Source organism: Barbus barbus, assembly GCF_936440315.1.
Source record: "Barbus barbus genome assembly, chromosome: 29".
Lineage (NCBI taxonomy): Eukaryota > Metazoa > Chordata > Actinopteri > Cypriniformes > Cyprinidae > Barbus > Barbus barbus.
This window is the reverse complement of record NC_136757.1, coordinates 17108793-17129153: the sequence shown is the minus strand read 5'-3', so window position 1 is coordinate 17129153 and position 20361 is coordinate 17108793. Positions and strand designations below refer to the sequence as shown.

The 20361-nt window shown below is 35.2% G+C and overlaps 1 protein-coding gene across 5 annotated transcripts; it reads left to right on the top strand.

The window, feature by feature from the left end:
• The first annotated feature begins 186 nt into the window (after positions 1 to 186).
• On the top strand, positions 187 to 19758 carry LOC306849690 (sodium-coupled neutral amino acid transporter 5-like). Of its 5 annotated transcripts, none has more exons than XM_079384923.1 (18): positions 187 to 281; positions 6455 to 6613; positions 6770 to 6816; positions 11813 to 11947; positions 12752 to 12842; positions 13123 to 13238; positions 14878 to 14951; positions 15067 to 15159; positions 15316 to 15397; positions 15838 to 15920; positions 16302 to 16360; positions 16475 to 16603; positions 16706 to 16785; positions 16882 to 16982; positions 17126 to 17241; positions 17345 to 17489; positions 17576 to 17679; positions 17757 to 19758. In XM_079384923.1, exons 4-18 carry the CDS (start codon positions 11883 to 11885, stop codon positions 17856 to 17858), a joined length of 1440 nt encoding a protein of 479 aa, XP_079241049.1. In that variant the 5' UTR covers positions 187 to 281; positions 6455 to 6613; positions 6770 to 6816; positions 11813 to 11882; the 3' UTR covers positions 17859 to 19758. The 5 variants fall into 5 exon arrangements, with proteins under 5 accessions (XP_079241049.1, XP_079241051.1, XP_079241047.1 ...); XM_079384925.1 differs by lacking the exon at positions 187 to 281 and adding an exon at positions 4411 to 4475; XM_079384921.1 differs by lacking the exons at positions 187 to 281; positions 6455 to 6613 and having other exon boundaries at positions 6629 to 6816.
• Positions 19759 to 20361: the final 603 nt, after the last annotated feature.

Below are 20361 nucleotides of genomic sequence, written 5' to 3'. Positions count from 1 at the left end.
CAGTATATTCACTTATTTGTGATAATGGTGATACTGGAAATTTAGTTTCGAGGGAGTTTGTATGAATGACTGTTTGAAAGGAATTGAAACCACTGCTGTTGTAACAGCTGACTGTTCAATTTGAACCACCATCCGAGGGTGCTGTTGCACAAAGAAGTATGAACATTAGATCATCATCCAAACCACGACATGCTAGTGACCAGATCATCATGACAGTTCGACACAATCCTCGGGGGTGTTCCAGAAAGCAGGATATGTGACATACCTGGGTATGTTTAAGGGTAAGTAAGCAGATAACCTCAACTTTCGGTCCCAAAAATAGAGGTAACTTTCAGAGTATGTAAGTAACCATAGCAACTTGCTCTCTGAAGATAACCTGCTCCGGAGTAGGTTCTGTTTCAGGGTTCGCTCACTTCTCAGAGCTATCAGCGCATGTGGGCGTGACTTACTAACGAGACTCCAGTGGGCGTGACAGATAGCGCACATTATTATATATTATTACAATAATATATATACAGTGCCCTCCAAAAGTATTGGAACAGTAAAGACAAAATTGCTCTGTTGGCTGTGGAGTCAAGACATTTACAAATATGATTAAAAGATGAATATGAGACAAAACTACAGAAAAACGTCATGAGAAGTCCCCATGTTGGGAGAAATCGGAAGTACAGAGGTGTTGTGTGCGCTGTGTGAACATGATGTTACTGTAGTTCTAGACTAAATGTGAATGTGCATTAATTCATCGCTCGCAAAAAAAAAAAAAACAGATTTAGTATTCATCAAAATGAATTAAAACAGTGAAATGCAAACTCAGAATATGACGCAACCCTGCAATAATATGTTAAATAACACAAATGTATCTAAATGTATCCCATTTTATCAAGCAATGTCTTTGCTGTTGACCTTTCATGATCCAGTTCAACCATACTAATAAGCAAAAATTACTTTAGATAAACTAAAAATTGTGTTTGTTTTTTATTGCTGAAGAGTGTTGAACCTTCTTCTCCTGCGTTCTACTGTACAGACGTGAATTTACTTTTCCTTCAGCCTGAGGTTTATTCATTACACTTTTTGGTGTGAAAGGGCTTTTACATTTGCTATAAATAGAACTTCTTATATTAAAAACAAACAATCAAGCCCTGCTCATATTTTAAAAGTAACGCAAAAGTAACGCAACACATTACTTTCCATAAAAAGTAAATAAGTAACATAATTAGTTACTTTTTTTAGGGAGTAATGCAATATTGTAATGCATAACTTTTAAAAGTAACTTTCCCCAACACTGGGGACGAAAGCATCCCAAAAGGCGGAGGCAGATGGCAAGGTAAGAGAGACAGTTAAAGTGGGGCAGACACTAAGTCTCAAGTTAGTAATTTTGTCACTGAAATGTCTCAAGAAGCTTTCACAGAGAGCATCAGAGGCATCAGGTAAGGAGTTAACAGAAGGATTTGCAACAGATTGAATAATTGAAAACAAAACCTTATTAGAGTGATTACTTTCAATTAGATTGGAAAAGTATGCAGCTTTAGCAGACTTAACAGCATTTTGGTAAGATGTAAGAGAGTCTTTAAACATTTGGAGAGAGATATGTAGCCCGTCCTTCTTCATTTGCATTCTGCCTTTCTACAGACGGGTATCAGAGTTGTGCCACGGTTCAGATTTTGGCTTGTGCTTGTGAGGCAAGAATAAAAATCAACATTGTAATAATTTTAATACATTGACATCTACAAAAATGTTCCAGATGACGTGCGTGTGAGTGTGTGTTTGTGCATGTGAGAGAGAGAGTTTGTTTGCAGTGTTGCCAACTAATTTTCAGGGGAAGTTGCTAAAGGAAGGTCGATTTGTTGCCAAAAGTTGCTCGACGCAATTACAACGCAAAAATCTGTCACTAGGCCTACATCAAGTCTCAGCAAAAAATATATTTTATATGTTAATTTAGGTTTGTTTGTAAAATAATATAAATGCCTAATATAATATTAAAATATAAATAACTGTATTTTTAAATACAACACTGAATTATTGAACACTTACAGTTTTGAACCATTAAAATTATTTTTATTAGCTAATAAACTTATAAAACTACACATTCTGAACAGCTATAGTTTTAAGCAGTGTATTAGTAGTTAGTTAGTGTGCTACACTCTAAGAAAAGTCTGTAAAAATAGGGCACAATCTACTATGTTAATATTAAGGATTTTTTTTTTTTTGTATTTTGTGTTTTCGGGTTACAGGGTTACAACGGATAATGGATAACACATAATGTCCTGAAAAATTACTAGTACCTTTTCCATTTTTCTAGATATTTTTTTACAGTGTAACTGATCAACAATAACAGGTACAAGCTAAGATGTATCATAAATGAACAATTATTCAATTATTATTATCAAATTGAACAATTGCTAATAGCAGCTAGGGCTGGGCGATATGGCCTAAGAAAAAAATCCCCAATTTTTATTTAACAGTAATCAGTTTTTCCACATGGTGACAACACTGTTCCGGGGCCATTGTTTCACAGTTGAAAACGAGACTAAAGAGACATCAAAATAGCTGAGACTGCAACAACAGATGCTTACATTGAAAGGGAAGTGGTGTGTGGCCAAGTAATATGGTGACACTACTCGGAATTTGTGCTCTGCATTTAACCTATCCAAGTGTACACACAGTAGTGAACATACACCCGGAGCAGTGGGCAGCCAATGCTGCGGTGCCCGGGGAGCAGTTGGGGGTCTCACCTCAGTCGTGGTATGGTTGCTTGCAAACACGTGATTCTGATAACACGCGAAATGCAGCTGGAGGGCAGGAAGTAATTTTTTCTCCATAGGAATCAGTTGCAGAAACTCAAGATGCCTGTGTTTTGCGTTGTTTATGAATGCTCAAATCGGTCAAATGGAGAAAACACAAGGAGATTTTATGGTGTACGAAAATTTGTTGTTCATAAGGGGGGGGTTCAAGAAATTGACTGAAAAACGCAGAAAAAAGTGCCTTGTAAACCTGCGTCTGCGGTCGGGAGGAGCCGATCGGATAATGCTGTATGCAAATTGTTAATATAAGATATAATAATATATTAATAAAGACATATATAAATAGATACAAGGTGACCCAGTCCGAATTCACTCAGTGCTAAACGCCACATAGACACGATGTAAATAAGATTATTTGCAGCTCAGAGAGCTTCACTGATAAGGAACCGTGAGATTGCGATAAACAGCATTAGTGATTACATGGAAGCGCTATTTGCTCGTTTTCTAGGCTATAATCAAATCAGAATTAAAATAAAAGCTGTTTTACGTGCTGCTAACAGGACCCACGGCCAAAAATCGCTCCTATTTATAACATAAGGATCACGTAACATTGTGTTTTTCTGTTTATATCTTTTTATTGTTATAGCATCTAAACCAGTACAGTACGGACTTCTACGGAGAGCTCATCTGTTCTCTTTTCAGTCACTCCTGACACTTTGCTGCATGCAGGGTTTGTGTTGGTCCTAGCAGCAAGTAAAGCGAAACTTATTCAAATTACTGAATTGTTTACGCCTAGACAGCGAGTAAATAGCGCTTCTATATAATCACTAAAAAGCTGTCACTCACTTATTTATTGCAATCTCACAATGTTCTGTTATAAGGATTGAATCTCTCTGAACTGTGAATACTATCTTATTTACATCGTGTCTAAGTGTGGCGTTTAGCATTGAGTGACTTCTGACTGTCTCACGCTGAATGCTTGAGGTGGCAGCCTTGGATTATCTATTTATATCTGTATTAATATCTTAATATTATATCTTATATTAACAATTTGCATACACGAGCATTATCCGATCGGCTCCTCCCGACCGCAGGTTTACAAGCCACTTTTTCCTGCGTTTTTCAGTCAATTTCTTCAACCCACAAGTTACAAGTCCAACTCTCTATCCATTTGACAACGACTACCCTAAGCGCTTGTTTGCGAGAGGGTGTGAGACAGCTCAGCTTAAAAGACTAAAAACTATTTGTTATCAGTCATGATTTATCGGGGAAAAATAGAGCAGACACTGAACATGGCTGAAGCTTTCTAGAGCGCGTGCACCTGCCGCCCGCGTTCGCGCACAACTTTAAATGGAAATACTTTGAAAGGCTGAGCGTTCGCGTACAAAAACGAAGTAACGTTAGGCCTTCAACATCATGATGGCATCTTCTTCTTCTTTTATGTTTAATGGCGGTTGGCAAACCAGCTTAAGGTGCATTTCCGCCACCTACTGGGATGGAGTGTGAGGCCTCGATGAACGAAAATATTATATACTATTTATGTAAAAATAAACAAATAAAAACAAGCAAACAAACAAACTAAATTCTTCTAATCAAATCTCATGATGGCATCGTCTACCGGCCAAACTCTAGTTATATGGCAAACGCGCGGGGGGAGGGCTGAGCTCATTCGGAACTACGGGAGCTCAGAGGTATGGAAGCCCGTTTCCGCCAATGAATAAAAAATAAAACAAGGTAAATGGCTTTTTATCTCACAATTCTGACTTTTTTTCTCGCAATTCTGACTTTTTTTCTCAGAATTCTGAGATATAAACTCGCAATTCTGAAATAAAAACTCGCAATTCTGTGATATAAACTCGCAATTCTGAGATATAAACTCACAATTCTGAGATATAAACTCACAATTCTGTGATATAAACTCGCAATTCTGAGATATAAACTCGCAATTCTGAGATATAAACTCGCAATTCTGAGATATAAACTCGCAATTCTGAGATATAAACTCACAATTCTGAGATATAAACTCACAATTCTGAGATATAAACTCACAATTCAGAGATATAAACTCGCAATTCTGACTTTTTTTCTCAGAATTCTGAGATATAAACTCACAATTCTGAGATATAAACTCGCAATTCTGAGATATAAACTCACAATTCTGAGATATAAACTCACAATTCTGTGATATAAACTCACAATTCTGAGATATAAACTCACAATTCTGAGATATAAACTCGCAATTCAGAGATATAAACTCACAATTCTGAGATATAAACTCACAATTCTGAGATATAAACTCACAATTCTGTGATATAAACAGATATAAATTCTCACAATTCTGAGATATAAACTCGGAATTCTGAGATATAAACTCGGAATTCTGAGATATAAACTCGCAATTCTGAGATATAAACTCGCAATTCTGAGATATAAACTCGCAATTCTGAGATATAAACTCGCAATTCTGAGATATAAACTCGCAATTCTGAGATATAAACTCGCAATTCTGACTTTTTTTCTCGCAATTCTCCCTTTTTTTCTCAGAATTCTGACTTTTTTTCTGTCAATTGAGAGTTTATATCTCACAACTCTGACTTTCTCGCACCATTAAACCACTCTCCGTGTAAGGCTTTGCAGTGCTTTGTTCAATTTTCTATAGATGAACTAAATATTGAACTAGAATCTTGCGTCCGAATATGATTTTTGAACAAACATAAAAATGACTCATTATTCTTTATTTCTGTGTTTTGCGCTCACGGTTGGACAGTACCATTACCGCCGGGCTTTTGTTTTCATCATAAACAAAATTTTCACCCCAAAAAGCAGCTATTATAATGCTGACAACCATGTTATTAGTCATGTGGACGTGGTAGGAAAAAAGTTTGCACACTAGTGTTCCAGTAAGTCACTTTGAAACTCTCCTGTTATTTAATTTTTTAATATACGTGATGAACAGAACTGTGATATTTCAAACATACTGAAATACTTTAGACGCGGAGCGGTGTTTCTGATATCAGTGAGCGCGGAGGGAAATTGTTGATGCTCCACTCCGCTCATATACTCTGCCGGACACCGCCACACAAATGTGGCTTTTTTTTTAATGACTGTCCTCCTACAGGATTTAACACCGAGTAACAGCTCACTACCAGTTACAAAAGACACTGGAACAGACTGTTACAGGCAATTCTAGTTGCATTTTTCATCAATTAATTTCTTAAATTATCCTGGCCCGCCATATAGTGGCAAAATGTTTTTTTTGGCCCCGATGCCAAACTTACTTGCCGACCCCTGCCTTAAGGGGTGATGACTGTTACAGAGAGCCATTTTCACCACTGTGCCTTTGAGCAAGTCACTTCAGAGGGACTGTCTCTTCTACAACCGGACTGTTTGTCTGCTAAATGTTAAGTAAATGAGCTCCCTAGAAATTCCACGCCAGAAGAGTGACACTCCTTTGCTGTTCTGCCTTACAAAGCCAAAGCAGTAAAAATGCAACAGCAGAGGTGTGTCCCAATTCACATATTTATACACTATTCTATACTATGAATAATGTGAATAATATGTTCACAATGAAAATGTAGAAAAAAAGTTCATATTCCTGGATGATGCCTGTAATTAAATGGGGAATGTGGCTTTAATATTTTTTTATTGAATGTTGATACAATTTTTTGTCTAAAAAAACTAAACTTTAACCCATTTCTTTTCTCCCAATCAAGAATCAGATGTCTTCATAATGAGGTTTTGTCCGATTTAGCTCACTTCTTGGCTGTTGGTGTGTTCACACAAAGGGAAGGAAGAAGAAGTGAGATTCAGACACACTGACTTGAGAAGGTGGGCAGGACAAACTGGAAGTCCCGCTCTTTTTAGAATTGAAGGTGTGGCTTAACTTTACTTACTAGATGCTACCTCGTTTCTGTCTTTCAAGTTCTCTCTCTCTCCCTTTCACTCCATCTGTCTGTATTAGATGACATACTCAAGAACCATCTAGCAGTATCAAACCATCATTTTTCTCTTTTTATATATACTGGAAGATTCTTTTGTTCCCTACATTGAAGATTTTTAATTGAAGTATCAAAAGGTAAGAAAACTACATTATCTCTCAAATATTCTCTCAACAGTATGTCAGTACAAACAACATAGTCGACAGTTGTCTAATGGTTTCTTTATATAGAGTCACTAGTTAATAATTCATTTGTTTCTTAATTAATTGTTAGCACCATTCATGAGGTCTTCTCGGAGAAGGAAGTAGAAAGACCATGTGCCACATGGCATATAGCTGAAAGCAGCAATAATTCATGACAGAAGCAGCTCAGAGAACAATCACACGATTGTCTGTACGTTCACATGGATCTGTACACTCTTTCTCCATTAATCATAGTAGAATTATTGAATATTTCTCATTCAGTATTGTAATGGCTGCTGTTATACAGACTACCATGCATATACAGTATATCTAGATTTTAAAATAGACTTAAATTTGAATATGCCTTGTCTACAGTGGCACTTGGTTGATATGGATTATGAATTGACATATTTATCACTAAGCATTTTCTCGCTCTAATACTCAAATACAAACGTCAGATTCACATGAGATGTAGACAGGATGTGGGGTGAATAAAGGTTCAAGTGATGGAATAAGATTGAATATTATACAATCCACCACATTTCCAGTATGCAGTGGTTTTATTGTACACATACATTCAGAGTTCAAAAGCCACTTTACTGGTTTAAAATGCGTCACAGCTGTAGGATTTCAGTTACACTTTGTCATAAAGGTGTTTAACGTCAACAGTACGTAATGGTACTTTGTGACCGGATATACCGTTTCAGTGAATGTTGACAGAGGCATTTCTTGAAGAGTCTGTTCTTGTGAGATATCACAGAGTTTATCTTGAGTTGGATCACTGATATTGTTCAACTGAATTTCTCAGAATTTGACATGTCTTAGGCAAGTTACCAGAAAATAACAATAGATTATGTTTCCTCCAATATAATAAGTATAGGCCATTAGACTTTATAATATAGTGTTTTGAGTCCTGTGTAAATCTTTGCTTTACCCACAAGGCATTACAAATAGCTTGCTGTGAGTGAGGCCTACATGTGTTATATATGCTAGTTCCTGTCAAGATGCTAGTCTTTGTATGAGAACATCCTGTTTGATAACGATACACACACAACATTTTTAATATCAATCTTTTTTTTATTATACCTAAAAGTAAACACCGTGACCAAATGGCCATGTGTCTGCAAACACTGGCATAATGCCTTGTGTGTGTGTGTGTGTGTGTGTGAATACTGTCTTTCATACTTTGCCTTTGTTTTCTTTATCACTTCTTTAAAATGTATACTTTTGCTGTCGTTAAATGGATCTACAGTTCATATATCAGGATTAGTCTTGTGCTACATTGTGTATAGTCTTGGTGAAGATTCCTGGCCTTTAATACAGTAGCTGTAGGCTATTTGGTAATTATGCGTCATGCATGTCTTTGAAAACACAATTTACGTGGCATGACGTCCAATCATGCATTAATGAACATTAAATACATGCTCTGTTTTCATTATTGACATGACAATCACCGTGAATATGCATATTTTCACTAATGCATTATTGTATGCTATTAAGTTTAAACTGAAACATTTTGAAACAAAAACAAATATTGAACAACAGTAAATAAAGAATAAAGACAACAATACTTTGATAAGTATCATTTCAATTCCCGCCAAACTTACATTTGGCCAGCCAAATATTTATCATCTGACATGGTTTATGATTTTATTGCAAATAGCCTATTATTTAATAAAGATTAATGAGAGACAGATTTATTTATTACATTTTTTACTTTTTCAACAAATAGTGAGGTGCTTATAGAAAATGTAAATAAATAAATACATAAATAAACATGGGGCTGCCTTAATATAAGCCAAGACAATGTTTTTGTACCTCTATATCTCTTTCTTATTGAATGGGCATTTACAGAAAGAAAAATAATTGCCAATACTTTTTTATTTTTTTATTTTAGATAAACGGTCTCTTAATAGCCAATGTATAAGATAACTATAACTTAAAAGCTAGTTTTATTAAAGATTAAAACAATTTAAAAAAGTTACATTTCACACACTTTATTTTTGTAACGGCTGTGTCGAGGAAGGCACACAAAGACACATTCAGTAATATTAATAATAATAATATCCAGGAAGATAATCCACACAGAATAGGGGTTGACACACACCAGTTCCAACATAATACCAGACAAAGACTGAATGCACAGAATGAGCTAAGTAGGTGTGCTAATCAGGGACAGGCAGGGGAGGAGGATCAACTGATAATGACAAAACGAGAACAGGAACATAACCAAATATGGGCACAAGAGGGATAAAACACAACAAACAGTATATGAGGTGTGACAATTTTAGACAAACATGACTTAATCAGGAATTATACATTAAAAACACAATTAATTGTCTTGGTTTATAAAACCTGTAGCACATAAAACTATCAAAAGGGATTTGAGATTTTACTTGGACTAAGTAAAACTTGAGGCTTGAATGATTTGAAATTGTGACAAAAGATTAATAATAAAAAAATCAGCATGTTTGCTTAACATAGTGTGTAATGTCTAATGGTGTTTTTCCAGGTCTTGCATGCAAGTGCTTGCAGTTAACCTTAAAAAAGCACTGATCTTCTAATCCCATTATTTACCACAACACACACACACACACACACACACTTATCCACAATCCCCTGCCTTCTCCCACATACTTTAAAGTAACCAACTTTATACCACACCCATATTAAACAATCCCCCGAATTGATAAACGTTTCCAACTTGACCATTCTTCAGTGCTCTTATGCCTGAATGACTTTTTTTCTACCATATTATAATTTGTATTCATGTATAAGCATACGCATACATAAAAAACCTCTGCCGATTCACTATTTTTAACATATATGAGGGTGTTAAGATGGTGGACTCGTGCCAGGGCATCCCTAAACATAGACACATGTCCACTCCTCCACGCAGGAGTTAATCTCCTCCCCTCCCCCGTCTCAGGACACAGGTGAGCTCTGAATTTGTTCTCAAGCTGGACAGCTTCACTAAGGCAACATAGAAACAAACGAATGAATAAGGACTCTCTGATCTCAGGATACCACATAGCTACACTTACACTTCCGTTTCTCTTTATCCCACAGTGGTGAGTACTTTCTCAACATCCACTTCCTGCTGGAATACATGTGTTTTTGAATAAGGGTGTGTTGGGAGGTTCATTCTGTTTCAATACAGATAAATATTGCATCAGACTGGAGTCATGTGACCAAGACTTGCCTCACAGGATTAACTTCCCTTGTTTTACAGTTTCTGTAAGATGTTTTATTCACTTCATAATTTATTTCACACCAGTTGTTAATTTTGGCAATGAGTTGATGGTTTGTCATGAGTAACTTTTGCATTAACCTCTTTTCCATAGACATATTTATGATGGAACACTGTTAAAGTACACTTCACTTGAACTGTAGATCTCTTGTCTTGCTTTTACTTTAAATAAGCACATAATAGATTGTACAGAGTATGATGGTGGTCTTAAATATAGTGTTTTGAATGGGGCATTAATTAATTTGTGGCTCTAAAGCAAATGAAGTATATTTTTATTTTGCTAGTAACTTGACCACTAGACTGAGGTTCTGAGCTTGCCAAGCTTTTGGCAAGACTTAAAGTATTCAGGGAATGTTGCGTCAAAACCCAAATAAAGCACAGAATGAATACAGACATTTTCCCTAATAAGGCTACTGCCAGTATCCTGAATGACAGATTAAGATTTAAGTATTCCCTGACCTACAAGAACTGCCACATTTTTCACAATGTTGCCTTGTCATGCTGAGAGTGCAAGCTTAAGAATAGTTGCATCAGCCATGGTATTTGTACTTAACGATGCCTATATGATATACACATACAATTCTTGGTTTATTTATAATCATAACATACGGCTCACACTGTGGTGTGTCCATCATCACTATAGCTTCATGCTTAATTACCCTTGTGAAAGAGAAGAGCACTTCAAGTGTATTCAGTGTGCACTTTAGTGTACTTCAAATTGTTAAAGTTTTTTTTTTTAAATGTACTTGCAGAAAATATATTAATGAAATAAAAGGCCACTTTAGTACATTTAGTTTTTTCATGACTCTGTTTCCACTTTTTGTTTTAAAGTGCACTTTGCCAAATTTAAAGATTTACTTCACATTTTAAAGAATGTAATGTACTTAATCACATATTAAGTACTTGATTGTAATTTTTAATTGTTAAATAGTTGACCTATATGCCTGTAATACTTAGAGAAAGCTGTTACCATAGGGCCATGCTGAAACCTTGACCTCCTGGTTAAGCATCCCGACCAGTTAAACACAGCAACAATGGCTTAAACAAAATTAAGAATTTGGAGGCAGAGTTATCCATTCACCTGACCAATGGCAATCAAGTACAGGAAACCTGTGTGGAAACAGTCAGTTGAATTCACAATAGCATGAAACCCTATATTTGGGAAGATCTGAATATACTGTATATTTAGTTTTTATACTCTAGTAGCTTTAACCTGCATGTAATTGCACCTCCCACATATTAAAATTATAGTGTATTTTTACTTGTTTACAGTAATCAAGCTTTAAAAACACAGAGCTGCAGAGTACTGCCCACAACTAACTTACCAGCCTGAATTTGATGATGAAGGGGAAAATACACACTCAGACACTCACAGCTGTTTTCTATATTTCCATTAGGTGTTTTTTAGCATGCAGTAATTCTCTGAAGAATGTTTTTACCATACTTTTCCCCTGCCTTCTCCTTCTCCTTGACCTTGATATTATTTACATGAAGTTTATGGTCCTGTTGCACATAATTAAGAAAAATGTAACAAGTGATTGTCACTGATCTCATTGCTTAAATGGATCTGAGCATGTATCTGTAATTTATATCAGATTTTGGACATTTTTGCAATTTTTTCAGCCAAGCACTCATGTTTCACAGTGATTTCAGTTTTCAGTAAAATGATCATTTATCCAAGAACCTTTTTCTGTGTTTCAGATTGTGTTTACAGAACTTGACCTTGCAGACAGTGTTTTTTGGTGGATTGTTAAGTGTTGTACAGTTTAAAATGGAACTCCAGAAAGCATCAAACGGTCACCATGATCTCAGCCCTGACAGAATTCCTGAGAATGGGTATGTTTCAACATCAACACTAGAGGGACTATCTCAGAAAAAAAGTTACTGCTTTAAAAGTTCACAAATTTGACATGACATCATATCTTTTAGTTTGTAACCTTTTCTGCTTAAAGCAAAGCTTTGTTTGAAAGATAGGGATCTTAAACTCAGGTGTTAACAGACTATCATTAAATCAGACCTCAAGTCAATTTTCACTTGCACGTTGGTTTAGCCAAAAATGTTATCTCATACATGTATTTTATATATAATATATTAAACCAAATCAGTATTTTTATTAATATTTTAAATTTCCTTTTTATTTTTATATTTTCTATTTCATTTTAATTTTAGTGTAATTTCTTGTAATTTATGTTGCATTTTTATTAGTTTTCGTTTTTAATCAAGTATAATTTAAATATTTTGTTTTAAATTTATTTCCGTTATTATCGGTTAGTAATCAGTATGTTATCAGTTAGTAATTTATTATACATGTTTTCATCTAATATGTTTTAATTTCAGCTTTATTAACAATTAAAATAACAATTTTTTTACAATTAAAAAACAATCCAGTAGGTAATTTGAGCTTGCAACCGCTGTTTTAAAAGCATTTATTAATACAGCATTCACAAACATGCTGCATTAATGCAATTACAAATAAATCTAATATCTTAAGGGTCCTCACCTGCTAAAAGGTCAAAAAGTGATTCAGTAGCTGCGTCATTTCCTGCATTTTGACTGCTCAAAACAGAGCAATTCAAATGTATCATTGTTATTTTGCAAAAAAAAAAAAATAATAATAATAATTTTTCTTATATTACACAGATTTGATGTCCTTGAAAACATGACAGAGGGTGATACTTTCCTCCCCAATAAGAGCGATGGAAAGATAGAGACTCTACAAGAGTTTACAGATGTGAGTATCCAGATTTCAGAACTGCCTTCACAAAAACTTACTCTATAAGGCTGGGCCAAACTGACTAGAATGATGTAAAAGACTCACAAACATAGACACTCTATATTACAGTTAAGTATAATGTGTAACAGTAGGAAGAACTTCTAACTACTCCGTCCTAATAATTGTTTGTGGAGTTTATACACAAAAAAAAGTGAATCTGCTATTTAAGTTAAAAGAACCTATTCAGATAAATAGATATACAATTCATGACTAATACACCATTCATCTTCTATTGCAGTTCGAGGGAAAGACTTCTTTTGGAATGTCTATTTTCAACCTCAGTAACGCCATTATGGGCAGTGGAATTCTGGGACTGGCTTACGCCATGGCCAACACCGGAATCATCCTTTTTGTGTAAGTCAAACTACACTTCCAATCAAGCATTTGCATTTAGGTTGATTTATGGTTTAAATACATAATAAAAATAAAGGTTATTGAAGGTATAGTAAAAATGAATTATAGTGTTTCTTTTATGTCGTAAACAAAAAAATGAGTGTGTGTAAATTGTGAGTTGAAGAGCCCTCTGGTCTTTCTGGTATGTGGCATTTGGCTGTGTTTTATTCATTAGCTTCAGTTAGTATGGAGGGAATGCGTGTGTTCCATATGCGTGTCTGACCGAGCATTAAAGCTTCTTTGTGTCCATCTACATATAACTGTAGGCATATAGCCATACTCCTGCATGCCTCTGTCACGTACATGTGCCAGTCACAACCAACCTTACAAACAGCTTTACAGCCTTACATGCTAAGCCAATACAAAGTCTAATATTTGCATGTTTTTTCTTGGCTGAGGTATCATGTAACTTAGAGGCCGCTGTGAGGAGGAGTCGGGCAAACCCAGTGCTAAAAAATCATTCTTTCAATTTCACTGCCTCCATTCCACATACCATGTTCCTTACAAATCCAGTGCTAGGATGAATGATCAAGTTCTGACAAGTTCTGAATAGAACTATGCTCCTTGATAGAACAAATGGAATTGCCAATCCTTGTGAATGACAGGGTTTTATTTGTGTACTAGGGAGCGTAAATGTCACTGTGTTTGTCTATGACGTGACACACGGACATGCACAGCTCACAGATCAGACCTGAGAGGGTTATAAATAGCCTGCTGTAATCTGTAATCAAACCAAAGCCTGTCTGTCTGTCTGTCTGTCTAGCTCAGCCAGGCTTTTCAAGCAGCTTGCTGTACAAAAAGAGAGGGAGAGAAGAAAAAAAAGAAAAAGTTTTCTAGTATAGTTTCGATCTCAACAGCTAAAAAAACAACAACAACAACAACAACAAAACTTCCCACCAATCAAATCATTCAGCAATATGCAAATAGGGGAAAGTGTTAGCTAATAGTACACGTAATTGACTTGTTAATTTGCATGCCTTTACTACCAAGTCTTTTTTTTCATGTGTGTGTGTGTGAGACGGTGTTGTTGTTAGTTGTACTCTAAAGAAATACACTCCCAGCTTGTCTAATGTGTCATTAATGAGATTAGAGGTTAGATTTGTGTCTCCTCTGTCATCCCGTTGTCGACTGGAGATAAAATCCCTGATCAAACTGCAGTTTGTGCCGCCTAATCGTGATTACGTTAGCGCAACTGAAAGTCAAATGACCGGCTGATGAGTCTGACAATCAATAAAATATAATATTGTGGGGAAAAGATTTCACTGAATATCCAACAACGCAGGTTATTAAATTGAAAGTCACCCCAAAATTACAATTCTATCATCATTTACTCACCCTCATGTTGTTTCGAACCTGACTTAAAAATATATATTTTTTAAAATGTCTCCCTTTTTTTACAGTGAATATCAGTGGAATCCAGTTTTGTTTTGAAACTCTTTGACTTTCATTTTTACTCCACCAAAGACAGAAAGACACAAAATGAGGTGGTTAAATTAAGATGAAAATAAGTTTGGGTGAACTATTCTTGCAGTCCGCATGGGAAGTTGCTTTTTACTGTTGTTGCTTATCTAGTTTCATTATTTGTGTAACCTGTTTGCAGAATCCTGTTGATATGCATAGCTGTTCTCTCTGCCTACTCCATACACCTGCTTCTGAAGAGTGCAGGAGTGGTTGGTGAGGAACATTTTCTTTTTTTTTTTATCTCCAAGACAATGCTGATAACATCACACTATGTTAAAAATGCATCTTAACTTTTTTTCTGAACTTTCCATTCTGTTTGTGTGTTTAGGGATCCGTGCATATGAACAGCTCGGGAACCATGCATTTGGTCAACCTGGGAAAATATTAGCAGCATGCATTATAACACTGCACAACATTGGAGGTAAAATGAAATGTATTATAAATTTCAGCAGTTACCCACAATGTCAAAAAGACATGACACCTGATAAAGCAAAGACAGGGATAACCACTTAAAGCAATATGAGCACTGAAAACAGATGTACTACTACACTCAATGTTTCTTTCTTTGATCCAACAGCAATGTCCAGTTACCTGTTCATTGTGAAAATAGAGTTACCTCATATTATTCATGGTCTTCTGGAAATGCCAGATAACTCAGAGTGAGTACCAGAACATAGTACTGATCCTGATGTGTCGGATACAGTGAGGTTCAAAACTGTAAAAGTTTTAAGATTCTGAAAAAGATAAAAACAAATAAACCTGATGTAAAATAAGTGAGAACTATTTTGCACTGTAGATTACAGTATATTCTATTTCAAGTTCACTAATTCAAATATGCAAATTTGTGACATTGTGCATGTGAAATCCTTTGTATCAAAGGTCAGATGTTCTTTGGTTCCACTGAAGCACAATGTGGATCCTTCTTAAATTATAAATAGACTTTGAACCTCACTATAGTTCATTTTCATTTCATTTAAAGCTCTCTGTGCATATGACTAAACAAACTCTTAAGTGTCCATTTTGACTGCTTTTCATAATCATATCACTCCTTTTGACATGATATGTTGTGCAAAATATTTACATTTATTCTCTTTGCCAGTTACTGGTTTGTTGATGGGAGGTATCTCATCATTATCGTTAGTGTATTTGCCATTCTTCCCCTCGCATTGATGAAACGACTTGGTAGGTTCCTGCCTCCTTTCCTCTTATTCTTTCATTTTGTTTTCTGCCTCTGTCATTTGTCATTCCATTATATTTCATAATAATCGCAATCAAACATTTACACATCTGCACTAAAGATCTGTGTTGAGTGTACCAAATGATGCTTTTAAATTCAGCATTTACCATTTAAGTTTAACATTTACCGTTGCTCTATGAAATTTCACGGGCAAAGGAATCAACGTTTCACTTAATGTAATAACTGCTCATTATGTAATAAGTATTACATTATAATTGTAATAAAATGTTCGTAATGAAACAATTTTCTCAAAATGTAATAAAATCTTGAGCTCATAATGTAGTAATACATTTTCAATGTATCATGTATTTATGCATTTATTTTAGGGTATCTGGGCTACACCAGTGGTTTCTCTCTCAGCTGCATGGTCTTCTTCCTCATATCTGTAAGTCCACTTTCGAGCCACCTACATACAGTATAAAAACATCAGTCTATATTAATAATGACTGACATGTAGTTATGACAAATAAAAGCATCTCTCTCCATTGTGTCTTATTAGGTCATCTACAAGAAGTTTGTCACAGATTGTCCTGCAGAACACAGCTATAACAAAACTGTGTTCACTGAAAGCAAATACAACTCCACCGCTGACATGTGTGAAGCCAAACTTATAACTATGAACCCACAGGTTAGAGATATAAACTGCAAATCAGACTATCATGTGTCCTTTTTGCTTCACATTAAACGCATTGAATTAATCAGTTAATTTCATGTTTTTTATTCATCACAGACTGCTTTTACCATTCCCATTATGGCATTTGCTTTTGTGTGTCACCCTGAAGTGTTGCCCATTTACACAGAACTCAAAAAGTAAGGCTGGAATTGCACTTTTGTTCATTCACATTGGTTTTAAAAATTATGTACTGATATATTTGCTTTTTTTTCTTTTTTTTCTCGTTATTTCAGTCCAAGCAAGAAACGCATGCAAAATGTTGCTAATATCTCCATTTTGGCCATGTTTGTCATGTACCTTCTGACTGCCATCTTTGGCTACCTCACATTTTATGGTAAGAGAAACTTTACAAACAAACAACAAAAAGTCTATGGCATTTACAAAGTACAATGGTAAATAATAACCAAGTACAAGAATTTCAAGGTTTGTGATATTTGAAAATATTTGAACAATCACTGTGTGTCTACATATGTGTAGGAAAAGTGGAGTCAGAGCTTCTGAATATGTACAGTAAAAAAGACACCCTGATGCTGTGTGTTCGGCTGGCTGTGCTGATAGCTGTGACACTGACCGTTCCTGTGGTCCTTTTCCCGGTACTTTAATTTTCTTGGTTTTCCTGGCTCATTGGTTATTGCTTGCATATAATTCCTCATCGTGCTGGTTGAGAATTAGCAGTGCTTCATTGTTTTTCTCTAGATTCGTCGTGCCGTCTTGCAGCTTCTTTTCCCTGATAAGCCTTTCCATTGGGTGCGTCACATCTCCATCGCTGTATGCCTCCTCTTCATAGTCAACCTGCTCGTCATCTTCGTCCCCAACATTCGTGACATCTTCGGCTTCATCGGTAATTCAGATCTGCCACATTGAGGATTTAATGGTTACATGAACATAATACAAATGCAGAACTGAGCTGAATGATTTTTGTTTTAGGTGCCACATCTGCTCCCAGCCTCATTTTCATTCTCCCGGGAATATTCTACATTTGCATCGTCCCTAAAGAACAGGAGCCGTTGAAATCTCGGCCAAAGATCCAGGTGAGAATCAGACAGAATGTAAGTTCTTTCTCACAGATCTGTGGGGTTTTTTTCTCACTTTGTGTTATGTTTTCCAGGCGATTGCATTTGTGACACTGGGTTTCATTTTCATGATTATGAGCATTACGTTCATCATATCAGAGTGGGTCGCCGGAAAGAAGACGTCAGGTGGCCACTGAGAGAGCTCAACCGGATTCCAACACTTAAAAACCAAATCTAATAAAGACCACAAACTCCTGAACCTGCAACCTCTGCACCAGGTTCAGTTTCATTTAGCTTGATAGATATCAAACAAGTTAACGCCTCAATTTCAGTATGTCCAAAATGAAAAATGGATAGTTACCTAAATTACAGAAGAATGCAAAGACGAGCGGGAACACATGATCTTGAACAATTAGAGCTATGATGCTCTAAGAACATTTTGAAAATATTTATGGAATTTTTAATGAAAACCAATTTTACACACAAAGGTTTTGCTGTTATGACTGGCAGATGGAACTTCCTAAACTACACAAAACTGGTGGAAAAACTGTGATACTGAGATGAGAATTCACTCATATTTATTGCCAAAGTTGGAAACATGCAGTTTGAAGTCTACCTCCTACTACACAGAGCAATTTTACAGTTACAGAGTCCGTTTTTACAGCTCATAGTGTAAGCTGTAAAAATATGTGTGATGCATATTTTGGGGTCCAAAATTTTTTATTAGTGAAAATTCTAGTTTAATACACAATTTTCACTCTACAAACTATATTGTCAGCATAACAGCAAGTGAAATGTTACAGTCTGATGGTCCTAAACAACTTAATTGTATCATAATCTTCAAATATATATTTTTTGTTTTGATTTTTATCCTAAAACTAATCCTTAAACATTTTATTTCCAGCGTTCATTTTGATTTTGAATCCCACATATTCAATTTGGTCTCAAACCTTTGGACCCCACTGTATGTGAATTTCAGTTCATTTCATTTTTGATGAATAACAGGCAGTTCTATTATTCAACATTCATGAAAGCAGTTTATAACATTATTTTTTTTTATGATGCATTTCAGCATTGTTTAAGCAAAATGCTTCAGTGTCAGAGGAAGAACCTGAAGTTAATGTATTGTATTTATTGGTCATTTTTTGTCTTGTTACATCATCAGAGAAATGTTATACAGTACAAGATGTCTTACAGTACACAGCTAGTGTTTAGTGTAGTTCTCGTCACCATCATATGACAACATTTCTTTACTCTGTTTTAGAGAGGAGAAGGAATATAAATGTCTGAATACTAATTATCTAGTAGTTTTCCAGAAACACACGACACTGTTGGGGATTTTTTATGTTGTATGTCATTTTGTTTGTTGTATAATTGGCAATACTTTTTGACCATCTTGCAAAGGAGCATACATTTAACAAACTTGAAAAATGTTGTTGGAATAATTTACATGGAACACTTTACATAGTGACGTTGTGTTTCAGTGACAAAACAAATCCACTCCAGAAATGAGCCGGGCAATGAATGATGTTGATTAAAAAAAATTCTGAAAGGTTACTAGAGCACAAAACAGCATTGAGGGGCCTGCAGAATTCATTATCAACAATAAGCTCACTGAAATGTTTCTGTGGTCATACTATGTCCATCCGTGTTACTCCTCATCTGTACCGGTGAGTTTACATAGTTCAGGACTAAAATTGTTTCCTGCTGGACATTACAGCTACTTTATCATAAATGTCAACATGTATGGTTGTTTTGTGTAGTGTTTTATGTACATATTGTGTGTGTGAAATGGAAGCAAGCTTCCATTAATTGTTGTACATCAGTGTACATATTCTACAGTCTTTTTTCTGCGCAGATTGGACTTGAATGGTGAGCGAAAATGAAACGTAATACTTAACGGATCAATAATTAGGGAAGCTTATTAATAGATTTACATTTATTTTAATTCACATTTCCCCATGATTGTTTTTTATAAAGTGCCTGACATAAAATAAATGGAAACAACTGTAGCACTGCACAGTGATTGATGCTTAGAAATATATGTATTTATTGTTGAACACATTGATCCTGAATAATAAAGTTGAAAGATAATGTAAAGACGACTGGCTTTATTATATAAAACTATTTTGTACTTTTAAAAAAAAATCCAACCAAAATCTATATACGATATGTATTTGCAACATCACGAACACAGATTAGTGTAATTTCATTCCCAAATGAGTATGAATCGTTTGACTAACTGATTCAGATTCATTAAATGATTCATTGACTCGCTCACAGACAGTTACTTGTCGCCACCTTTTGGCGTATCGATAGTCAGACTAACCTAGCAACTTTTTTTTCCTTCAAAAAGCACCCAACTTTTTTCAAATTTAAAAGTTTTCAAAATTTAGCTTTTTTTTTTTTTTTTTTTTATATTTGCCAATTAAGCAACTTTTGAAAAGTGAATCAAATTACAAAAAGTTGGGACGTTTTTTAAATTTGAATAAAATGAAAACTAAGAGACTTTCAAATCACATGAGCCAATATTTTATTCACAACAGAACATAGATAACATAAATGTTTAATTTGAGAAATTTTCAAAAAGTGAAACTTTCATATATTCTAGATTCATTTAAATATTAAAAATATTTCAAAAGTTTTTTGTTTTAATTTTGATGATTAGAGCTTACAGCTCATGAAAGTCAAACATCCAGT

What these genes read in the sequence shown, in the direction of transcription:
- LOC306849690 (XM_079384923.1), top strand. Translation starts at nt 11,883, where the DNA reads ATGGAACTCCAGAAAGCATCAAACGGTCACCATGATCTCAGCCCTGAC. An exon ending in GAAGAGTGCAGGAGTGGTTG is followed by an intron (nt 14,952 to 15,066) that starts GTGAGGAACATT and finishes TTGTGTGTTTAG; the next exon opens with GGATCCGTGCATATGAACAG. An exon ending in ATTTACACAGAACTCAAAAA is followed by an intron (nt 16,786 to 16,881) that starts GTAAGGCTGGAA and finishes TCGTTATTTCAG; the next exon opens with TCCAAGCAAGAAACGCATGC.